Source organism: Cavia porcellus, unplaced genomic scaffold (assembly GCF_034190915.1).
Source record: "Cavia porcellus strain 051 isolate PalLab524CR breed Dunkin Hartley unplaced genomic scaffold, mCavPor4.1 scaffold_1, whole genome shotgun sequence".
NCBI lineage: Eukaryota > Metazoa > Chordata > Mammalia > Rodentia > Caviidae > Cavia > Cavia porcellus.
This window is the reverse complement of record NW_026947484.1, coordinates 88,272,466-88,298,027: the sequence shown is the minus strand read 5'-3', so window position 1 is coordinate 88,298,027 and position 25,562 is coordinate 88,272,466. Positions and strand designations below refer to the sequence as shown.

At 34.6% G+C, this 25,562-nt stretch overlaps 1 protein-coding gene across 11 annotated transcripts in view; it reads left to right on the top strand.

Annotated features, from left to right (window-relative positions):
- The window catches only part of Mpdz (multiple PDZ domain crumbs cell polarity complex component), a 175,064-nt gene that overhangs the window by 84,956 nt on the left and 64,546 nt on the right, over positions 1-25,562 (top strand). For all 11 annotated transcript variants that reach the window (XM_063251208.1, XM_063251212.1, XM_063251204.1 and 8 more), the window contains 5 exons: positions 1,384-1,662; positions 1,905-2,028; positions 6,629-6,827; positions 17,843-17,947; positions 21,025-21,117. In XM_063251208.1, the coding sequence (XP_063107278.1) occupies positions 1,384-1,662; positions 1,905-2,028; positions 6,629-6,827; positions 17,843-17,947; positions 21,025-21,117 (800 nt within the window). The remainder of the gene's footprint in view (positions 1-1,383; positions 1,663-1,904; positions 2,029-6,628; positions 6,828-17,842; positions 17,948-21,024; positions 21,118-25,562) is intronic.

Sequence of the window (25,562 nt, the reverse complement as noted above, 5' to 3'; positions counted from 1 at the left end):
TATTGGTTTTATTTAGGTTTTAAAATGTATTATATTTCAGCGTGTATGTGTGAGTTTATGTGTACTTGTATGTACATACTGTGTAAATACATAAACTAGAAGAGATGAAAGCTAATTGTTGCCAGCCACTTTTACTCACGGAAGGAATGAAAGTATGAGCTATGAGAAGCCTTCATATTACACCCTGTAGGCGTGCACAGTGCATATCTGCATAGCTGGTCTTGTTCACAGGGTGATGTGTTTATATGCTACCTTCACACTTTAAAACATCAATTAAAATTGAAGAGAAAACTTACAGGCTTATTCAACAGTAGTTCATAAAACAACTTCTACTCAAAGCATGTAAATAATACAACTTATCTGCTGTAGTTACATGTATTTATATAAAACTAAAAATTTTAGTTTCAGTTGTAGGAAGTGTCTAATGCACAGCTGAAAGGAAGTTCTGTGATACTCAGATTTCTGATAAACAGAGTCTGGGTTAGAACTGTGGCAACTCCGTTTAGTGTTCTTTCTATTACAACTCATAAAACATTGATGAAAAATTTTCTCATGATTTAAATTACAAGACTTTCTTTTCCTCTCCATAAATATCTATAACTTCTTATCAAAAGTTTTCTCTCAGAGACTTTTTAAAATTCAATTTGAATTTAAAATAGCATAATTTGAATACTCTGACCTCATAATAAATAGAAATTTCAGACTGATTGAAAATGAATTACCCTTTAAGACACCGTAAGTGAGATTTAGAAATACAAATTATTTGTCATTTTTGTGTAGTTTAAACCAAAAAGTTGTATCTGTGGATGCAAGCATGATTAAAAGATTTATCATGTTAAAATTTTTAAAAACATTACTGTAAAAAGGTATTGCTATTAATCCCCCACAAAATGCCAACCCTTCCTCCTTTCAAACACACTTACCTCACCATTCTTGCCTCTTCCTAGAACAGTTCTGGAAGTCCTTTTGTATGAATGTCTTAGTTGTCTGATCACAGCTGCCAGGATGTCCTCTTGAACTGAGTTAGAAGGTGTATATTGAGGGGGACTTAATCGCACTGTTTTTTTACTATAATAAATTTTAAAAACTATTTTTAAACTTAAACCTTAGTTGTTGCTCATTTCTTGGGTTGTATCCAAGTGATTTTTATATATGATATGTTGTGTACACATAAACCAGTAGAATATGAGATGTGTGATTTGCAGGAAATGTATTAAAATGTTTATGAAAATAAATATGCTAAAAATCTGCTATGTGAATAATTTATGTTGGTGCTTTTTAGATATTGTGTTTGATTTTTCACTAAGTAGATGTTCATTAAGTAGTTATAAAATAAATAGATGTAGCTTAGCTTGTAATTACTTACTTTTTCTTAATCATCAGGATATTGATGAAAATTCTTCTGATCCAGCACAAGATCTGCACATGTCCTTAGAAGAACTGTATGCCCAAAGTGTCCTGCAGAGGCACAGTGAGAATCCAGCTTCAGTAGACATGAGCGTGGGATCTGTTTCTGGGTTTGCCATAAATGATTATTCACCTGAAAATCTTATAGAACAATATGGACATGAAAGCACAGTACCTTGGACTGCATCTCAGTTACCAAGTGAAGTTTTATCAAGTGCAGAACTAACTTCTGTGGTACCTGATTCAGCTGGAAAGGTAATATTGTAAAGACATGGCCCACGTGCAGTGAGACGAAGAAGAATTAGTGTGTTCTGGCTGATGTGTTGTTCAGAATGAGTGCTTGTCTGACACTGAAAGACTAAAGCAACTTATGAACTTGTTTTCGTTATATGTTCTTGCTGAATAAAGCATAACTAGGTACACCGCATGTGTAATGTTGAAACATATTCCAAAGTCTAGTTTTCCTTTCTACGTAACTTGTTTTTTCTTTTTTTCAGGGCTCTGAGTACTTAATTGAACAGAGCTCTTTGGCCTCAAATGACGAGTGTGTCATGCTGGAAAATATGTCTAGAGAATCTTTTGAGAGGACTATTACTATAGCAAAAGGCAATTCTAGCCTAGGTAAGTGCCTGATTTTCTACTTAGCTCCGCTTCTCCAACTAACTAGACAAGAGCAGGTGTTGAGCATGATAAGTTTCAATGTGTTTTTTGCTGTATGTGAAAAAATATAGTTGAGAAGTTTTCTTGTAGATTTTATGGGTTTTCTTTTTATGCTCCCATTGTTTTTCCTGAAATGCTTAACAGGGCTGTTTACTTCATAGTTGCATATATCCCTCATTCTCTCAATTATTTCACAGTAATGAAAAGCTTTAATTACATTCAAGTAAAAGATATATGAGTTGTTTGTGTATGAAACAGCAAATCAGAAAAGAATTCTTAGAAAATGAAAAGTCAGCAATTTGGAATTCTAAATTCTTTGGAAACGTATTACTAGTTTCTTCGAACGTAATCAGTTATGTATAAGTCAGTTTGTATTTAATCTCTTTCTTTCACTAAAATAAAGACTAAAAACAGACAGGTGTGCCACTACCAAAATATAAATGCAAGTTATTCAGTAATTCTTCCCAGGTGGCAGGATTTCGAAGTCCTCTGTTACTCATGAGTTGTTTCAGCTGGTTAATAATCACAAAGCCCTCTGAATTGGGCAAATAAGACTTCTTATGGGAAGTGAAATCCTAATTATAATACCTAAAACTGTGCAGGGTCAGGGCATATTTGTTCTGTCACTGAATGAGCAATCATGACTCAGTCCTATTCCTCCTGCTCCTTGCTGATAACAAAAAGACACGAGTAGTTATTCTGAATGGCCAATAGCCCAACACTAGTTTGCTGTGTATCAGGCATCCTTCCTTCTATGAAGTAACTTTTCACATTAATACCTTATGGCACACGAGGTCTTGTTTTCTTGTTGAATTCGAACCTTTGCAGAGAAGTCCTTCAGTATTTAGCTGGTAAGACTGCAGCAGCTGTCTGCTAGATTTTGTTCTATTTTGTGGTTTCTGGGTACTATCAATAGCAGTTAACTACAGAACGATAGCAGAGGATTTCTAATTTGTTGCACTATTTCATGTATGATGTATAAATATAGGCACATTGTCATTAATCTTGAAAATATCTCCCATCCTTACTTCAGACACACTGAGCCCATTATTCTCATCACTCTGAAGCAGTGAGTGTCATTATGAGGAATACTGCTACAAAATGCTGTTCAATAGAAGGACAGGTTTATAAAAATAGTGGTGGGTGCTTATTCACCTTATTCATTAGCTCTGGCACCAAATGACTTCTTTTCCCCATAGTCAAAATGATCACTAGAGTAAACATTTAGAATGGATTCAGTACATTGGGGTAGCCATAAAAGTGTAACTAAAGACATTCATGTAAAAGGATTCCAGACTGCTTTAAAAAGTAGCAGGAATGACTTTTAATGTGGAGGAGGTGGATTTTGCGGGGATTATCGGCAATGTGTCTTCATCTATATTAAATTTTTCAAAATTTAAATATTTACCATAGTGTTTGATCATGACTCATGCTGTATTGTCAAATTTAGGACAGCATTGTTATATACAGACATAAACATGTGTAAACGTGCATACAGTGACTTTCAAAAATGTCTGAGCTTGATTTTTTTCGGTCTGTAGTAGTTTGTTTTTTGTTTTGTTTTGTTTTGTTTTGTTTTGTTTTGTTTTTAATGAAGGCTTGAAGTTAGAACGCAAAGTTTTTAAGCCAGAGGCACGGGGAGGAACATACTACATTCTATTCAGTGATTAGGTATATAAGTATAGACAGACTCAGGAGTTTCCCTGAAAGTACTCAGCCCTTAGTAGGTAGAGTCAGGATTCAAATCTTACTGTATCTTATCGTTATGTATCATACAGTATATTTAATATAGTACATGAATTACTCAAAAGAACATTGCAATTACTATAATAAGCTTTATTTTGAAGTTGAATTTAGGTTTCATTTAGCCTTTAGGAAGCAGTGTACTTTATTTTGGGATAGAGGTACATTTTAAATTTATCTTCAGTTTTATTTTTAGTTTTTCAGCTAGACTTTATTGAGCACTTTGTATCAAGTACTTGAAAGGCACTCCTCATATGTTTTTTACTTAATTCTTCAAACAATATCAATAGTAGACACTTAACCCTAGCCCTAACCCTTTACATACAAATAGTAGGTATTATTACGCCATTTTATAGGTGAGTGAAACAAGGGTTTGTATAAGAGTGACAGGTGCCCAAAGTCACCCGTGTAGGAAGTAGTGAATTTAGATTTGTGACCAATTCTGTGGTTCCATTGTGCATGACTTGGAGTATTCTATTATACTTTTCTCTTTTACAGGTCAGTTTGAGATATCAAACTAGTTACAACCAAACTCTATTTATATTTCCTTCAAGTTATTTCATCCCAGGAATTCTCATTTAGGGAAAAGGAAAATGTTACAGGAACTAACCTAATCTCTTGGTTAATATGGTCAATATGATCAGTCAACCCATTAGTAGTATAATAAAGTCATGACTTAAATATGCTACTTAAAGTGAATTTGAAGGTCATGGTGACCATAGCTCGTGATGACATGTTTCATGCTTGTGGCTTGCTTTAATGTAGATTGTGTGACAGTAATGAGAACAAAATGATACATTAGATTCTTAGTAGAGAACACTGGGTTAAGTTATTTGGTGATCACACATTTTGATTTTTAACATGGTACAGTTATTTGGTGACTCCTGATGGGAAGAGTGCCTGTCAGGGCAAACTTTCATTCTTGTTGACACATTTCAGGGCCATCCTGCTCAACAATAAGAAACTCATCTGAGATTTAAAAAATCTATACTTCTTTGCATTTTTAATGAAATGCAGAAGTATCTTCTTATATCAATACATGTAAAAATCATTAAAGTGAATCTTAACTAAATATTTTATATATATTTTATAATGTTTCATTTCTATCAGAAAATGGTAACTGAAAGTCTGGATATGCATGCCTGAAATATTGGGCCAATATCTTAATTATAATTCTTAAAAATGTTTGAGATAGCATATCTGATTTTAAATAATTAGTATTAATATTAGGATAGTCTTTTTTATTTAAGCACATAAAGACCTAAAAAGGAATCTGTGATTTTTGTCAGAAAAAGTTTTAAAAATATGATGACTTTGTGTCTTATCTTGCTTAATTATGTGATCTTGTTTTGGAAGAACATTTTACTACTTCATATTAAGTGAAATAACATCAAAGATTTTATATCTTAAAGGATGAGATTAGGGTATGAAAAAAAGATTAATTCAGAATTTTTTCTAACAGGTCTTTTAAAAAAGAAATTATAGTAAAAAATATAAGAGGGAGTTGTATAAGAACTGCAAAAAAAAAAAAAAAAAAAAAAAGCTAGGACTCCAAAATAAAAAGAGATGGCACATATTTTTAGAAGAAGGTTTTTGTGTCTGAAATTCCCGGAGTCTATGACACAGAGTAAGGGTGCATGTTGGGAAGTCTGTGTCAGCTCTGCCCTATAAATTAGGCCAGCAAGTATTTTGTATATCAGCATAACAGGAAACTCTTGAAAGTTTCAAACAAAGGACTGATAGATGGGGTTATTCTTTTTTGAATGATCTGTTTGCCATGAGAAAAATACATTGGCAAGGATGATTTTGGAGGCCCAGGTGACCATTTAAGAGGCTGTTGCGAAAGGTAGATAGGAGTGTAAAGACTTGGTCTAGATCTAGTGTGAAAATGGAGAAAAGGAAGTGGTCTCATCATAAAATTTGGAGAGACAAATTACAGCTGCTAGTTAGGCATTAAATATAGGGGATTAAAGATGATGGTGTGATTTACCAAAAAATGAAGACAAATGGTGAAGTAAGAGGAGGTGACAAATGGCCAGATCATCTTGATTTTCATTAAGGTTGCATTTCCTGTGAGAAATCCAGGGGGTATGTCAAGGGACGTTGCATTAGGGACCTCATTGAATGCAGAAATAAAAACGATAATATACTGATAGTGAGTTCTTATTAGTTCAGATCAATAGACTACTGTATATTTAGGTATTATAGTAGCCCTGAGGCTTAAGGATATAAGCCTCAGGATTTTAGAAATTTTGCACTGTGTACTTTTTTTTCTATCCTGAGCAGTTTATGTATTACTTGGCAAATACCAACTATATGGTAAATAGATTGTAAATAAACAAATGATCTGGAATTAGGTAATAACTGAGAGGTTTTTTTAATTTATAGAACTAATTTTCTACTTATAGTCCTGTTTTAATTCTGTTACATATGAGATAGTTTGCTATTATGAAATTATCTCATGCTGTTACAGTATTCTTCTATCAAAAGCTTCTATCAAAAGCTATTTTAGAAGACATCACATCAAATGTTCTCAATTGCATGCATTCAATAGCACAGAATGCTTTCTCTCTAACATATTAGACATAGAATATTTTTATCTACAATTTCACAGACATTGAAATTAGTTGGCCAGGGATTAGTATAGTTGAGTCTCCAGTACCAAAAAAAAAAAAAAAAAGTTAAGGCACTTCATATTAGAAAGCTTTCTTTTCTGTTATTGTTAATCATATTCTTTAATCTACAACTCCTTGGTGATTATTCAATTAAATGTATTTCAATATCTTTAACCCATACCTGCATTATTCTTTTCCTATAGGGATGACGGTCAGTGCTAATAAAGATGGCTTGGGAATGATTGTTCGAAGCATTATTCATGGAGGTGCCATTAGTCGAGATGGCCGGATTGCTGTTGGGGACTGCATTATGTCTGTTAATGAGGAGTCTACCATCAATTTAACCAGTGCCCAGGCACGAGCCATGTTAAGAAGACATTCTCTCATTGGGCCTGACATAACGTATGTATCATTTAGATCTCAATTTTACTTGGGAAATTTAATAATTTTAATGAATTGATCAAAATACCATTTTTATTGTATATTTTTTGTTTTATGAACAAAAGTTATTACATACTTATTTAACACAAATTACTCTGGTATTAACTATTTTTGAATAGTACTTATTGTAAATATACCCTAAGACTATCATTCTGTTGAAAATTCTAAAACATGGCTTAATGATTTTAATTTTACTTCTCCAGTGCTTTCTATAACAGCTCCACATGTGAGAGATGTGAAACATCTTTCACAAAGCAGAGGCATTCATTCCTTGATTCTTTTTTTATGGAAAATAAAACAAAATTTAACAGCAAAATAGAGAATAGCAATAGTTGGTATATTATGCATCTTGATCTTAAAAGAATGACCAAATGTTACTTAAAATATAAGCCATACACTAAAGATGCTTACAAAAAAAAAAAAAAAAGAACAAAAGGGCAAAACTTTCCTTCTCCTGAACAAAGAGAATAAATAAAACAAATTAGCACTTGAATGTCTCCTTTCTTCTCTTCATCTTTCTCCTCTTCCTATTCCTCCTAGTCTTCCTCCATCTCTCTCTTTCCCTTTTTCTGTGTGTGTGTATGTGTGTGTACAGTGTACATACATACATATCTGTGTACATATGTATTGTTTTAGTTCCTCATATAAGAAAAACTGCACGATATTTAAGCTTGTGCATCTGGCTTTTTCGCTAAACATATGTTCACCGGTTGAATCCATTTGCCTATGGATGCCTCAAATCTTTTTTTTTTTTTTTTTTTTTGTGAGGGGATCCAACTTACGACCTTGTGCTTGCCAGGTAGGCAGCTATGCCCCCATTTTTGAGGCCAAGGGTTGTACTCAAGACCTCGCACTTGCCAGGCAGGTGCTTTTCTGCTGAGCTAAATTCTCAGCCTCAAATCTATTTTTCTTTATGACAAAATAGTACCCCATTATGTATAATATCACTTCTTTATCCATTAATCTGTTGATGGACACATGTTTTTTTCCAAGATCTAGCTATTACAAATTTTGTTGCTATAAAAATGCATAATTATGTAACCTTATATTATGATGACTTTAACTCTTTTGGTAAAAAAACATAGCACGGTGATAACTGGAACAGTGAGGTTTCTATTTTTATTTTTTTTTTGAGGAAAAACCACACTGGTTTTCATAACAATTATGGTAGTTTATATTCCCAGCAGCAGTGTGGGGAAGTTCCTTCTTGCCCACAGCCATGCCAGCATTGGTTATTATTTTATTGTTTGATACCTATTCTTTCTGGGGTAAAATGGTATCTCAGTGTACTTTTAATTTGTATTTGTCTAGTGGGCAAGGATGTTGAACAGTTTTGCATGTATTTATTGACCATTTATGCTTCTTCTGAGAAGTGTCTATTCATTTAGTTTGACCGTTTTTTGCTTGAGTTTTTTATTTTTAGGGGTGGTCTAATTTTTTTTAATTCTGTATATATTCTAGATGTTAGTGTTTTGTCCAAAGAATAGCTGGCAAAATTTTATCCAGTTTTGTTTGTTGTCTCTTCATCTCTTGATTGTTTCCTTTGTTGTGCAGACACTTCTTAATTTGCTATTATCCCATTTATTCTCTGAATTATTTCTTGTGCAATTTGGATTCTGTTTAGAAAGTCCCTGCCTATGCCAGTATCTTCAAAAGTTTTACCTATTTTATCTTTCAGCAGATTAAGTATTTGTGTTGTAATATTTATTTATTTTAAAGAGAGAAAAAATGAAAACCAAATGATACAGAATTTCAAAGAAAGATAATAGGAAATTAACAACGGTTAATGTATTCTGTATCATTATGTTTAAAGTAGTTGTTCAGATTACAAGATATTGATATGCATAGTTGCTCAAACTATTCTTTGGTTCTTAGACACAAGACTGGTTCAGTTTCCGTGTAAAGAATTGTGCACTACCTAATGGCCCTGTATGAATTTGAGAATCAAGTCAGTGCTATACGGACCAACTGTGAAAAAGTCCGTATAGGCAGGACCCCTAATTCACCCTTTTTTGAACTACTTGAAACAGAGGGATCCTCCATTATGTTTGGTGTGGTCTAATTCAAGGTCATGGAGGATATTTTGTCAGAAATTAGTTAGAATTTCCCTTGATCCCACAACCCCATAATGTTTTAAAAGTATATTAAGATGTGATTTTAAGTCACTGACATTCTTTGAGCCATCATAAAGCAAGATTATGACTTTATTATCACACTTCATCCATGGCATTGTATCATTGTTCATTAAATGTATAATGGAAAAATTTATGAAATAAGAGCTCAGGGAAAGATTGTTTACCTTAAATTATGTAGGAGATTTTTTGTATTAATGTTACTTTACTGTCGGCATTGTGTGATATTGATTCTTTTGCAAAGCATGTACTTCTAGAGCTTAGTGAAGAAAGCTACATTTACAACCTGTTTTTCATTCTGCCATCAATAAAAAGCAAAAAAAAAAATTACCACTTCAAGTGATTTTCGCCATCTTACATGAAATATTATTTTAGGCAGAATCTTCACTAATGGTGTTTATATTTTTTTTGCATTTCTTTTTGTCTTGACACTTGAGCAGATTGATGTTACTATTCCTTAATTATTTTATAGTGATAAAGTACATGTAAATATTCTTAAAAATTTCAGATTTTCCATTGTATGAAAATTAAATGCTTTCCTTACCACTTACAGTCAGTGTTCCTTTTGGTTAAAAGATAAATCACATACGTCCACATGGAGACTTTTTTTGAAAAACTTTAGCTGAGACAGACTAGATTTAATATGAAATCCAAATATTCTCGTGACTGATTATTTGAGTTGTGTTCTATGTGTATATTGTATTCCATGTATCAATTCAGGTTCCTTTGCCCAGTTTTTGGTACTCAACACCAAATTCAGTGCGTGATACTAGTCTTACTCCTCCATTCTAATGTCCTGCATATTAAAAAGTGACCATAAAGCCATTACGTTTAACATGGCTTTGCTATGTCATGTATCTAGTGAATTCTAGAATTTTTGAGACTTGCAGACTCAGATGTCTTTTCTTCCCTTTTATTTTTTCATTGTGTGTATGTACACACTTGTGTATATTTTCTCCCAACTTTTGACCCATCAGCATTACCCATTTATGTGGGTAGTGGCTTTATTATGACCCTGAGTTATATCTAAAAATAGCTTCATAAATAATTGCTTTCATTATCTCAGGAGTCAAAATGTCCTGTAAAATTTTACATTACAAAAAGGAGAATTCTACAACTTTACTTCCACTGGAAGTCAACTAGTCAGTCTCTTTTGCATATGTTACTAGTGCCTGCATGCACACATGAGCACTCACACAAGTGTACCCAACGAAACACATTGCGTTTTTAAGTGTCCCAATGGGACTCTGATTCAGCTAGTCATAACTTGACTCATTGAGTAAATGTTGGAAATTAAAGTCACTCTTGCACAAAACCTGTTTTAAAGAAAAATATTAGATGACAAAACAACATAACATTCAGATGGACCAAGTTTACACAGCAGGGTTCCTGCCTTTTTGCATGTATTGGTTTTTACTCCATCATTTCTGTTACTTGGCTTTAATGAAGCAAAGAGTTAGAATTTCTTGAAAGCTACATGAATAGTTCTCCTGAAAGAATAGCCCAGTTGTTCCATTATTCTGAATGGAACCATAACACTTTCTCTAGCCAATTAAGTTTTGTACTCATTGCTTAAATTTAGATTCCATCTAGATCACATTCTCTTTATTTCTTGCTATAAACCTACTTAATCTGGAGTGCTGGTAGAAAGATGGATTGTGGGGATATAAAAACTACTCTGGTCCATTTACATAGCTGGTTGGTTACAGGGAAAGCATTGCTCATACAGACAACGTACTTGATTTCTTTATTGCCGCAGATAGCTAGGAACTTTGTGTGTGAATGCATGCCTGGGTTGATAATTTGAGTTTCGAGAGTTCAAGAACAGCCAGTTTAAGTTCCAGGTTTTATTATTTTCTATGGAAAACCAGATGTGAAGCCTTACCAGAATGCATTCTGTTTCACTTCTCACTTCACCTTGCCAGGAGCTCTTAGATTTTTGTAATAATAGCCAAGGTTTTTTGCTTAGAAGCAGCTGCTTATAACATCTGCCAGATAATTACTGAGCTGAATTGGAATTCACCTGCCTTAACCTAAGTGTGGGATGAATTCCTGATCAAGGAATAAAAGATTGATTGCAGTTACATTTTTTTTCCATGCTTGTTAATAATCACTGCTATAGACACCAATAAAGAGCAGATGCTTTTCTGGGGGAGGTGTAGATGAAAGGGAGGTGGAAATGAAAAAAAATAGAAGCACCCACTTCTAACTACATATGTATGCATCTCACAATCTGCACAAGACATTGACATTTGTTAACACCATTGTAAAAAGATGCCACGGCGTATGCTTCACATTCTAGATTTTCTCAGCACCTGCTGACGATCAAGCCCCCTTTTATGTGTGAGTATTGGTGATTCAAAAGCTCATTATGGCTGTGTGTTACAACTTGTCTGTGAAAACTGTTTCATGGTTTTGTAACATCCCAATGTATGGATAGATCCAGATACAGATTTAGTGTATACATTTTGGCTTTTGTCTTTCATTTATATAAGAACATAAATTCCAGCAGAACTATGAGTTACATTTTAGTGCAGTGATCACTAGGAATGCCTTTGAAAATCAAGCTTCTTTGTAGGACAATGCTCCTGTCTGCATGTGCAGGCACGGTCTCTAGACTAGTAGCTATCTTACATTTCAGCTCACTAATGAAAGTCCTTTTGTTTCTCCGGCACATGTTACCAAAAGTTAGTTTGTATTTCAGAATTTTAATACAACTCTCAAACTGTTTTGGAGTGTTTATGAAGTGTGCCATTCAGCTTTCATTTTCTTTAGTAGTGACTTAGAGGTTTTGGGTGGTCCCAGGATGAGCATATCTTGGAGTCACTGAATGTGATGTTGCATTTTGGGCAGCTCCCTTTGATGGCCTCACTGTTTGCATTGTGCTAAGTATTGGTGTCAGCTGCCTTTTTGCTCTTTCTCCCTGCTACCAAAATTATGAGCAAAATATTTGGAAAACCACTTACTCCCTACCTTTTGATAAAAGAAAAACAACTTTAAACAAATGTAAAAGAAATCTCATTTACAATATTGGAATAGAAACATCTTACTTTCTCAAACCAGTTTTAGGTGCATCTTTTTTTTTGTATGTGTGCATGCAAACTATCATCCTCTTTCCTGACATAATGTATACATTTGACTCATTTTTTTAAAATTTTATTTTAAAGATAGTAAAATATAACAAAACAGGACAGAGCAAAGCCAGTCAAAACAATGCGGTGAAATTGGTACAGAACTTCAGAGTGGGATGCCAGGATAACAGATAAATAGGTACCATTGTATATCTTGTTATTGTCATAATAGTTTTCCATTCAATCAGGTATAGCAAAATCAAACCCAAAACTGAAAACTATAAAACCAATGAAAACAAAATATTGAATAGAGCAAAACAGTTAATCAGAACAAAGCAAAAAAGTGAAAACAATATTGGCCTTGAAAGATAGAAGGAAATCCCTCATATTTGCTATATTGTATACTATCATCCTCCCAAGAGATACTCAGGCCTCTGGCCCCAGGTCAGCATAATCAACCAAACAATACAAGCATTTAGTTGCTGTATGTGCCTTAGTTGCTATCAACTCAGGCTGTCCTGGAAACCCTCCAGTTGCTAATGGGGGGTGGTGGTCACAGGACATTTGATTCTCAGCCTACCGGCTAGTAGGCTCATGGGAGAGAGACACTGACTTACTCTCTCCTTGGCACGCCTGTGGCTCGCGTCATTCACCAGGAAGGCTGGCTCCTTGCTTTCCTGGTTGATCCCCTAAGTGCTATCATGGCTAATCTGCCTCCTTAACTTTGAAGAGAGAACAGCAGATTTACTATTCAGTATTTTTGTAACAACCTAAGGACTGTGTTGTTACAGATGAATAAATTATGGTGGTAGAGAATGAGAATATAAGTCTCTTACCTGGACTAGCCATAAATTCACTGATTTATGCTTTCTGCCCCATTTTTGGTCCTTGACATAAGTGTCATGAAAAGATTTGAAAGGGTCTATATCATGTGCAGGATTTAGGAGTATAATCCAGAGAGCCTGTGTCTTGCTAGAACACAGCCTTACATTTTACAGTGCTTTTAAGTTTACCGTGCCCTCACAGAAAGTGGCACTGTATTGTGATTTAGACTACGGAGGTTCAGGAAGTGGTATCCTGTGTCCTTCCACATTTCCAGTGATAATGCAACCCAAAACCAAGTGACCCCACACTTCGGAGATGTGGAAGACTAGTGAAATCACAAATATATCTGAAATTAGGTATCTTCCTTACTCCAGAAATTGTATCTTTGGTATTACTTTCACTTTCTTTCATAAAGACAAATTTTTGTGTCTTTGCCCTCTAGTCCTGAGGTTTGATGGAGTTATCTTAATGGATAATTTAATAGTACTTATGATTTCCGTATTGTGCTGTTATATACTTCTTTCTTAGCTACAAAAAAAGACAAACCGATTTCAAGTATAGTATTTCCCTTACCTATTTATCAAGTAATGTATGTTCAGCAGCCAGCTTAAAAATGTAACAACCACGTAAATAGGCTAATATGACAGCAATAATTTTCACGTATCATTTTATAAACATTATGACTTCTGTATCTAGCAAAGTGCTTTCCACTTAATAGGCAATTAGACTTTCAGTCAGTACTTTTAAATTAATAAATAGACTTTCAAATGAAAGCAGCCTGCCTTTCTTGAAGTAGAAATAAACATAAGCAGTTGCAAAAAGTTAGTAATTATTTCCTTAAATTTATGTGGTTTAACTTCAAAATTCATAATTTCGCAGAGCTTACAAAGTTACTGATAATGCTTATTAATGCTCAGGCTTGTGTGCTATGGAAAACGTAAGATAATTTAGGGTACGCAATATTGTAATAGAGGATACCTAATTTGTTTCTGCTAGGGAACTCAAATATCTTTAGATGTTATTTTTAATACTGACAGTTTCTTAGTATGTGGGGTTCAGGTTATAGCTCAGCAGTATAGCATCTGCCTGGCAAGTGCAAGGTCCGAATTCGATTACTGATACCCCCACCAAAAAAAAAAAAAATGCAGGGTATAATACCAATTTTGTCATAAAGGTGCATTATTGTGAGTGTGTATATTATCCATGTTTATTCTTTAGCATATTTTTACTGATAAATTATTAATTTTAATTGTATGAGTTTTATTATATTAAACACTGAGTACTTACCAGGAAAAAAATATAGACTATTTAATTTTCAATATTGTTGAGTGTTTATAAAACACCATCAAAATTTTCAATATCAACTACTTTGGTGTAAAAAGTCTAAAAAATAACAACAGAAATAAATTACTGTATGAGCTACAGTGAAAATACCAGTGGAACTCTAAAAAAAATCTTTAATTATTACACCTAAGGCAGTCCACACATGATAATACCATGTTCTGTATGTACACATCGGTTGCACTGCCCACACGTTTTGCACTTCTGGCCTTTCAGTAGACCTACTTGACATCATACTGGCCTTGATGTTTTTTCAGGCGAGTCTTATTATATTACACAATGTGTAGCTAACAGGAGCATAGATTATCAAAATAAATACTACATTCTTAATACAGAACGTGTATTTGGAATAAACATCATTTTCACATAAACTATGTACTTGCTTACAAAATCTAAAAGGCAACATCAGAAATAAATCCCTCAATGAACTACAGTGAAAATACCAATAGAACTCTACAACAAAAATAAGCTTTGCTTCAACTGTCACTTCCAAAGCAGTCTTCACACATGACAGCTGCGTGCTCCATGCACACATCTCACATTCCCTGACAGCACATGTGCTTAGTTTTCCTTTCCTATGTGGCAGGTCTTGCTTGTCACCTCTCTTGTCTTGCTGTTTTGCCAGGAGCTTCCTAGTATATTATACATTGTACACTTAGTAGGAAAATAAGATAACAATAAAATAAAATATCAAATATGTAACAAGTACTTAGACATCAAGGTTTTCATATCAACTGTTTGCTTTCTTACAAGACCTAAAAGATGACATCAGAAATAAAAACCTGCATGAACTATAGTGTAAATGTAAACAAAATAATTTTTGCTTCAATTGTCATTCCCTAGATAGTCTTCAGGCTTCTGTTTTATTGAGGTTTCCCTATCAATATAACCATCATGATGCTGACATTAGCACTACCAAAGTTTGTTTTTCTTTGGCATACAGGAAGTGATGTTGTATTTTTCTGAAATCCAAAGATTGTAATATACAATCCCGTGTTTTGAAACTGAAACATGTCATTTGAAATTTTTGCTTTGTTCCTGTGTATAGGCACTACACTGGTGAACTTGTACTCTATTAGCAAACGTAACATTAATGGTAAACTATTAAACCAGCTGTCCAATGTCACACTCAAATTAGTTGGGAGATGAGAGCTATAAGTATGTCACAACATCACTTGGTTTATTACTATACAAATAAACACCTGGTGGCTGAGTTCCAGGATAAATTTCTAAATTGAAAGTATAATACGTCTTTGGATCTACAGGGCATAATTTTTATTTTAAAATTTTATTTAATTTTTTATTTTGTTTGTTTTATTTTTTTGAGACAAGGTTTCACTGTACAGTGGGCTTTAATTCACTTGGTAGCCCAGCCTGGCCTCAAACTTGCAGTGAACCTCTTGCCTCAGCCTTCCAAGTGTTAGAATTATGAGCACATGCTACAACACCTGGCTACAAGTGCATTCACTTTTATGCTATATTTTGAAGGCTTTGGGGAAATTTAGTGCCAGAGAGAACATACAGCATGAAATGTCAGACAGTTTTCCACAAATCTTTCAAACTATGAGCAGACAGCAGCCAGATCATCAGTTATTTTCTTACTCAATGGGTGGTTTTGTCATCAAACCTCAGGCAATTTTGAAGCAAACCAGTCTCCTCAGTATCATCATTTTTCTATAAACAAGCCTATACCTATTGTTTTTCCATAAGTCTTTTACATTCTTGTGATTACCATGAGAAAGATCTGCTAATAGTACAGCCCTATGAATGCTTTCAGTTCAGCTAGTGAGATGTCATACTAAATCCATTTTGAGTATGGCTATTGGTGCATACAGAACATTTTATTTGTATTTCAGAATTTGTGCATTTTAGAACATCTTGTGAGATTTTGTGTGTTATAAGCAATTTACAGCATTGAATGACAGTGCTGGCATTCCATCCAATAAGTTTCACACTTGCCAAGATCCTCACTGTATTTTTGGACCTAGTTCTACATTGGATTGTTCCATTTGGTTGCATGGTCATTTTGTAAAATTTCTATTAGTCAAATATGTATTCACATTGCTGTTCCTTTGTCATCTCAGTGAAGAAGGTCTGTGTTCCCTATTTCTATATTAGTTGATTCTTGCTCTATTTCACTGCCACAGGAAACTTGGCTCACATGGCCAACATTAAAGTCATTATCATCTTCATCGTTCATGCATGAATGATCTGATGATTCACTTTCAGCCTCCCACAAAACTTGCAAATATGTTTTTTCATGTGCCATTATACTGAATTGGGCTACTTGTACCAGAAAAATCAAAAGAAAACTTTCATTTAAAATGAATCCTAAATACACAGAAATTTAGCATGGAGCATTTCATGGATAAAATTCACCTGTTGCTGCTTTGGATCTCTGGTATATTCCTTGCCATGTGTCTGCCAAGTGGGCAAATGCCCAGATGGATTTTTGCTTTCCCCAAATGCAGCTACTGTGAGTTATACCCATATTACATTTGTTGTTAAATTTACATGTTTACCGAACAGAAGTGACGTGGTTGCATTTTAACCTGTGATGGCTCAGGTAAACATACTGAAAACCTGTTAGATGGAACAATATATGGGTAAAAATCCCAGTTTGACATTTTTGCTCACGTGCACACAGCTTGCCATTCCTCATACCAAGTGAAGAAACAGGAACATTGCTTCCTGTATTCCCCTGAAGCAGATACTGAGATGCACCATTATGGTTGATACATTATTTGAGTAGTTTAGAAGTTTAACGGAGAAACTCAGCAGGGAACCAGGATTCTTAATTTGTAAATATCCTCATCCTGTGCAGGAGAAAGGCACAGAGATTTTGTGAGTACTATATCTGCCCTGGGGAGCAGGAGTAGCCTGTGTACAATATAAGGGAGGAGAAAAGACCTGTTCCCCACCTTTGTTTTTGCTCTGGCTGCTATCTTGAAGTGTTGCTCCAGTGCCATGCCACCCTGCCTTGGAGCTATCTGATTATGTACTGATATCTCCACAAACAGTGAGCTAAATAAACCTTTCTTTCGTTTGTTTTGGGTGTAGGGTGTTGTGTCCCAGCAACAAGAGAAAAAAACCAAGAGGGGCATAGCTGGCTACTATTATACTAAATAACAAGTATAAATTTGCAGTAGAAAAGTATGGCATGGGTTTCTGTAGCCCAGTGTTATGCACCGGGAAATAATTGTTACTATTATCATTTTTGCAGTGTTGGGAAATTAAATTCATAACTTTCCATGTGCTAAGAAAATGCTGTACCACTGAACCATATCCTCAACTTTTTACGGATTTATAAATTTTCCTCAATTAAAAACTTGCTGCTAGCTTTCTCATTTGTGTATATATATTCAATATAGCTACTTTCCTATTTATTACAAAAAAGTATTAGCATCATTTAGAAATTTAATTTATTATTTTTGTCAAAAGATTATTTTTACCTTTTGAAATTTGAATTATCTGATTAATATGCCAATTAGAGTCATGTGAAAAAGTATGCATAAGAGGATAATACAATTTTTCTTTGTTTTGGGAGCTTTTCCTAACAGGCAAATCTTTCTTTCTCTTTGCTTTCATGGATTGTGTTTTGCTCCAGAATTAGTTATGTGCCTGCAGAACATTTAGAGGAGTTCAGAAGATGTTTGGGACAACAATCTGGAGAAGTAATGGCATTGGATATTTTTTCTTCATATACGGGCAGGTAATTGAAACATCAGATCTACTACACTGAATGAATGATACAATAAGTTAAAAAGGAATTTGAATCAGAATCAGAGAAGTTAAGCATAAGTCTAAATATCTTTTCTTCAGAGATTTTTAAACATATTCTCCTACTACCTAAGTAATTATCACATAATCTGAAGAATTTGGGGAATATATGAATATTCAAATCAAGAAGTGAAAATGATCTTTAATTCTGCTACCTAATATAGTAGTTTTAACATAATTATCAAATGCATCTTCAGAAATTTTATTTCCTTGTTAATATGTATAAATCTATAAACACTGTAATACATTTATATTTTACTCTGAGAGAATGTGAAGTTGAACATCTTGATGCATAAGCATGTTATGTTTGAATTAGAATCATGGCTTTTCCACAGTGAATGTACCATTGTGCTCTTGATTACAGACTTTTTTTTTCAGTTGCATTACTAACTGAATGTCAAATTTTCTTTCAGCATTCTATAGATCAAAAGTTCTGCCTTTCCTTACAAAGTATCAGAACATCTCATAATACCTTTATGTCCAGTAATTTTTTAGCAATCATCATATTGCATCATTGTTTCCCCTACAAATTTCAGTATCAGGGAAAGGAAAGGGATGATATGTGTTTAATAAAGAGAAGGGATGATATGGTCTCTGGGGCCTCATGAAGTTAATTGGAAAAGGAGTACTCCATTCTGTGCAAAGCTAAGCCACACTGTACTGTAGAACTTCGTCCCAGGGTTAATGGCATGAATTGATTATGGTTTATTAATGCTTTTTATCATATTTTGAGGATAGTAAATACAGTTTGAAACCAACATTCCAGGGTTCTTCTGAAATGTTTCAAATGTCATAAAGAATACACTAAGTCACATTAGTCTTCATAAATTCTGGGGCCTTCAAATTTTTTTCATTTTCTTTTTTCTCTTTTGTTTTTTGTACGGGGATCGAACTTACAACCTGGCACTTGCCAGGCAAGCACTTGTGATGCTGAGCTAAATGCCCGGTCCAGGGAGCTACTTTCAACACTGTTTTTTTTTTGTAGCATGGAAAAGAGGCCCTTGTTTGTCCAATGCTATGACCAACTGCTTCACCATAGAGAAAGTATGTTTGCTGTTAATATCAGTGTTTAACACAGAGTAAAACAACCTGCAGTGAAGGGAAGTTGCACAAGTCCCACAGCTAATAAGCATCAGAGTCGTGCTTAGAATGAAACCAGTTGGACTCCTTATTCTTAAAACTGAATTCAAAGGAAGACCTGCATAAATGTATAAAAATAAGTGGCAGCAGAGCATGGAAGGTAAAAGCTCAGTTTTTGTGGTAGGATGACTTCAATTCAGATCTTGCTACTTCAGCTTGCGTGTGCATGCAGATATAAGCAGAATTAGCAATGGTAGTTGTTAGAAATTTTTTTGGTTGTCAGTAGTTTAATACTGAAAAAAGAAATGCAGTTCTTGGCTGAATGAGGACAGCTAAATGAGAATTGATCCATTCTACTCTAAAGATACTTGAGTCCCAGAAAGCATATACTAAAATGAGTAAAGAATATCTCAACATTTAAAACAGCTTGTCTGGGTTAGTGAAAGAATTCAAGTTTTTAGAATAATTTGAAGAGAATAGACGTTATTTTTCAAGCAAGGCAGAATATTTATTTTCTCCCAAGGCAGAACCACGGGGCGGTACTATGATTAAAAGTGTTTTTCAGTGTCTCCAACAGGCGAGGCTTTAGGGCTCAAACTCTCCTCATCTCATGGCTGTCACTCCCCACAAATTCTAAATCTATCTTCCAGGCGTCTTTTTGCTGTCAAATTTTTTCCAGTTACATTTCCAGTGGGTTAAAAGCTTTGTTTTCACCTGACTGCTTTCATCCTCTGGATAAGGACTATTTCTCAGTGACCTTCTTGACACCATTTTTGGAATTCTCTTGGAACTGTTATCTGCTGTCTGGTCCCACTGTCAGGTTTACACTCCAGGCAGCCTGATCCATTCAGAGCATGTTCGTGGAATTCAAATGCAAAACTGAGAGTAAGACTCTTAACAGCTAGACTGCAGTGTAGCCATATTTCCTACCACCAGTAAGGCCAAAGAAACAACGAGATGTTCTAAGGAGGCCTGAACCATCCCTCTCCAGAAATGTGACCACATTCAAACAAGATTATTGGATTAATGACTTCTGATCTCGAAATGTAAAGATGATATAATTTGAGAGTGCTCAGTGTTTCTGTCAGTGGAGAATGCTTATACTTTGAACATGTACTTCTTTTTATTTTTTTCAGTTTTAATAGTCACATGAGAATCCTAGATAAGAACTTGTATAGCTTCTGTGCTTTAAAAGGATTATACAAACATATTTCGTTAGCAAACCAGTTTTTATCAATAGCATAAAGACATGCCATAATCCTTTTAATTGTTCTCTATTGCTTTTCAGTATCTTTTATTCATAAAAGCTATACCCTTGGAAAAACAAAATAGTGTTTGATATAATTGTACAGTTTTACCGTCAGTCAACAGACACATTTTCTTATATGGCTTGTATCTGGTAAAATGTGAATTGTTACAAAAACTGAAAGTATATTTTAAAAGAATATTATGTTTCTGAGCCCTGTGGATGGGCTAACGCTGAATCACAGGTATTTTCCACCTTTCTTCAAAGATTAAATGGACAGTGTGTTCTGTCCTTAGGAAACAGAGATGCAAAACTGCTCCCATACTTGCTACCTAATTGTATCAAGGCAGAGAGCAGAGTGTGTATGCTTGTAGCCTGTATATGCCTCTTGTTTTTTGACAATTTCAGGAAATATTTGATGAATTCTTTAAAATTTTAAGTATTCACTTTTTCCTTTATGCTTCTGTTTTGTTAGAAAAAGTGTGTAGACTCAGGGTTCACTATTTCTAAACTTTTGGTAGATTGATTGTAATATAAGGTTCTTATTTGATTTGATTGTTCCCTCTGCCATAAAAATATCTTGGCCAAGTATAGTGAATATGTAAAACAGTTAGCATCATCAGCAATTAAGTACATATAAGACAGTATTGTGTAGAGTACTTATTGTGAAACTCTTTATCCAGAGACATTCCAGAACTACCAGAGCGAGAAGAGGGAGAAGGAGAAGAAAGTGAACTTCAGAATGCAGCATATAGCAATTGGAATCAGCCCAGGAGGTAAGGCCTATTTGTGGCTTCTGCCCACTTAGGGGCATAATGTGTAATTCTTGTGTACACTGAAGAGAATAGTGTGTGTCACACAGGGTAGCTGTTCTCATTAGTGGAAGCAGCCACTGATGAGTTCAGCAGGTAAGTATGCTCTTGGAGGGCGGGGACTGCGCAGAAGAGTGGGCCGCAAGGGAGAATGTGTCTGCCTCCCGGGTTCCTTCTCTTCTGTTTCCTGGCCTCTTTCATATGAGCAGCTTTCTAGGCCCTTCCACTTTACTGTTCTGCTGTGTAAGCTTCTGGAACATGAACTAAAACTTCTACAACTGTGAGTGAAAGTTGAGTAATTTGTCCCAAAATTAGGATCCTAACTACTGCAGCACATTAACATTCTCATACTGAGTAAAATCCACTTGAGTTTGATAGGGCACCACTGAGTTCTACAGGCCATGATTTGTGAGTAATAGGAAGTAAATATTAGACCCAAACCGTGCCTTTAAAGAGTTATTATGTCTGTGCAAGCTATCGAGACCCAGGAAACAAAAATGATACAAGGTGTTTTGCATTAATTGTAAAATTTTAAGTGATCCTAGAATATCCCTCAAAACAGACATAAATGTAACCATTATGAGGGTGTTAATAAAAGTTAGTATTTGTTAAACAGTGAGTAAAAAATGCTCTAGAGATGGAGTACAGTTTGATGATATTTTCTTTACTCAAAAATGAAGCACCTGTCTGTAACACCAGCACCCAGAAGGCTGAGGCAGAAGTATCGCTACGAATTCAAGGCTGGCCTGGGCTACAAAGTGAGTTAAAGGCCACCCAGAACTGCATAAAGAAACCCTATCTCAAAAAATAAAGCAAAACAAAACAAAACTGAACTTGAACTTGAACCTATAGCCATTCTATTTAAACATTTTCAAAGTATAGAGAATACTTTATATTGTTGTCAGTGAACTAGCATTTCCATCCATCCATAGTAAGTTCTGAATTGCTTTGAAAGCTATTCAGTTTGTTTTTTAAAAATCCAGAAGCATGCTCACACTAGGAATACAATATAAATTCTTGATGTGTGGTATAAATATAAGCTATTAAGCATCTTATGTATTTGTAGATTGAGGCAGAAATAAGTTAGGTGAAATTATTTGTAACAGGTACTGTAATTTAACATGAATTTTGTTGGACTGTAATGATTGGAAAAAACAATACATTGGTCAGTTTTAAGAAAAACAGTGGGATGAAGAGGATGTAAAATGATCAATAAGAACTTTGATATTTTCTATAGCAGATTTATTTCTACTAGGTCTTGACTACTTTATTACTGAAACAGAGCTAATAACAGAACCTTGTAAATTTGGGGAAAAAGTTAGTAAGGTAACACATTTAAAATCCTTAGCATAATGCCCTGAACAGAGTGAATCCTCAACCTGTGATTGGTCCTGTTTATAATAATATAATTTTGAAATATAGTAACTAAGCAGAGAGGAAGCAGTGAGCACAAGAAACAGTTTGAACTTTTTTTTTAAGAGGAAGAAGAGTATACTTCTGAACTATATTCTTTTCAGGTTTTAACCTTCATATTAACCCAAGAAAAATCTTCAGATCTGCTTTACATAGATAAAATATTTGAAGCTTCTATAAATTCCTCTAAACAAAGTAACCTGTGCCACTAATGTCTATAGAAACAATATGTTACTTTACGGAGGGGAGTGTATGTTATGGTTTGTGTTCAGATGGTCCCTCAACCCCTGTGGAGTCTTGGCTGAATCTAGTGATCATGATGGGTTCATTGTCTAGCACTGGAATTGGTGGTGTGAGTGTGACATCCACCCAGGGGTGGATCCGACATTCAGTGTAAGGATGGGAAGAAAGTGTGTCTCTCTCCTCTTTGCTCTGTTTGCTTGTGTGGTTTGTGGTGGCCATGGATGGCTGCCCCACCATACCATCTTGCCTTGGAGCCTGCTAAGTACAGACTGAAACCTCCAAGAATGGTAAAAAATAACCCTTCCCTTGCTTCATTTTTGGTGTCAGATATTTTGTATCAACAATGAGAGAAAAGTAAGATACGATGAATGTCTTAGTTGCTTTTCTCATTGCTGAGACAAAATAGGTGACACCCAATATTAAAGGAGGAAAGGTTTATTTAGCTCACATTTATAGTGTTCAGTCCATAATTGACTGACTCTAAGGCAGGGGGGACACATGGGAGAGAGGCAACAGTTCATGGAAGTGGAAGACGCCAAAAGCAACAACAGAGAGAAAAAAGAGCTCTTTCTGCCCCTTTTATCCAGACTTCTGGAATTAGGATGGTGCCAGTCTAGTCGCTGGAGTGATCCATCAATCACCCACTCTTAATCCCAGCACCCTTGATTCCAGCATTGTGTTAGAAATCAATCTAGATTCAGTTGCCTCCAAAAAATCCATCTAAAAGTACATGAGACTTTGGGGTGACATCTAGACACAAACTAACAATGAGGAATTACCAGAATCACCAGAGCTTTTGATAAATTAATCTTATCCATTTATTAGATAAATATATATTTGTTTTATGTGGAAATAGAGAATTTGTTTTAGCAAAGTGTTAATATTAAGACTCTAAAATAGTATTATTTTTGTGTGCAATTTTTATTTGTGTGTAATTTTTATTTATAGAATTTATATCATACCATAGGTATCGTTTTTAGCTTAATTTCCCTCTCAGTTTGGAGACCTATCCATATTTGATACCTAAATCTCTTAACTCAGTCCATTTACCTATGTTGAATTCCAGCATGTGAGTGTTCCATACTTTATCCATTTTCAAGCTGATGCTTGAGTAGTTAATAGTTACTGTTATAATAATTCTGTGTAATAAATATTTCTATTTATACTTCTATGTGAAAATTTACTTAGGATCTGTATCCAGAAGAATAATCCCTGACTCTCATAGTTTTAAATCTGATTTTTACTTTATGAGATAAGTTGTTATGAGATAAGTTGTTGTGTTGATTATATCAATCTTTATTACTGTATCCTTTCCCTAAGTTCCTTTTCCCCTAATTCCTTGTCACTACATCACAGTTATTTTTTATGAAAAGTTTTATCAGTCTGATGGGTGAAAAGTGGTACCATGTCTTAATAAGAAAGGCATAACTGGATTAATTGGCTGAGGTAGACAGCTGCTCATGTGTCACTGATTGAAGAAGAGTCATCATCATCATCATAAAAGGCTTATTGTTTGCTTACTGTGTACCAGTATTTGTTTGGTACTTGGGTGTTTTGAGTAATTTAATCATCACACAGCTCTCTGCTGTAGAGGCCCTTATTGACACTATTTCACAGTCTAAAAAATGAGATAGACTAAATGAGATGCTTGTTGTCCACTGATTACTGTATCAAATGGCAATAGGCTAAAATTTGAACTCAGAAATGTAATTTATTACCCAGAAAGTATAACAGAGCTATATTTTACCTTTCCTTTCTAAAGTTCATTCTTCTTAAACCTATGGATAAATCTGTAAAGAGACTCGCATTTTCTTTTTCACTTTTTTAATTCCAGGATGAAAATATCCTACAAATTGTTTCTTTCATAAGTCTTCATTTTCTTTCCCAGGAGAGTATTTACCATGCTCTGTCTCATGAATAATGAGCCTGGTTCCTCAACACTCTGGTCATTTAAGCAGCTACCTTTAAGTTGTTTTCTCCATAGCTAAAGATTTATGTCTTTTAATTCTAGGCAACCTATTTAAACCCTATAAGAAAATATGGTGCTGTTGTCCACAGGTTACTTAACCTCTCCACAGTTCTTTCTTCTTTTATACAATGGGGCTAATAACAAGTGTCCATCCTGTAGATTGATGTGAGAATAAAATGTAGCTCATTTAAACAATAAGGATGAGGTTTTCAATTTTTCTGGGAAAATACCCAGGAGGGGAATAGCTACATTGAGGAAAACTTTCAGTCCTAGTTTTTTGAGGAATTTCCATACTGATTTCCTCAGTGGCTGCACCAGTCTACACTCCCACCAACAGTGGAGAAGGGATCTCTTTTCTCCACAGTCTCTCCAGCAGTTGTTATTGGTTGATTTCTTAATGGCAGCCATTCATTCCAGAGTGAGATGAAATCTCAATGCTATCTCAGTGATATATGTGCACCCATGTTTATAGCAACACAATTTGTAGTAGCTAAGTCTTGGAAACAACCAAAATGCCCATCAACCACAGAATGGATGAAAAAGGTGGCGTTTTTACACCATGGAATATTACCCAGCTATAAAAAAGGATGATTTTCAGGCTTTTATAGGTAAATTGAGACAACTTGAAACTATCCTCATAAGTAAAATAAATCAGGCTCACATTTGTAAATGTCACATTGTATCTCTCATATAAAACATAATAATAGAAAAACTAAAAGAGTAATAAGATCCAAAATGTATAATAGACACTGTGATAATGAAAGGGAAAGAAAGTACTCTGAAA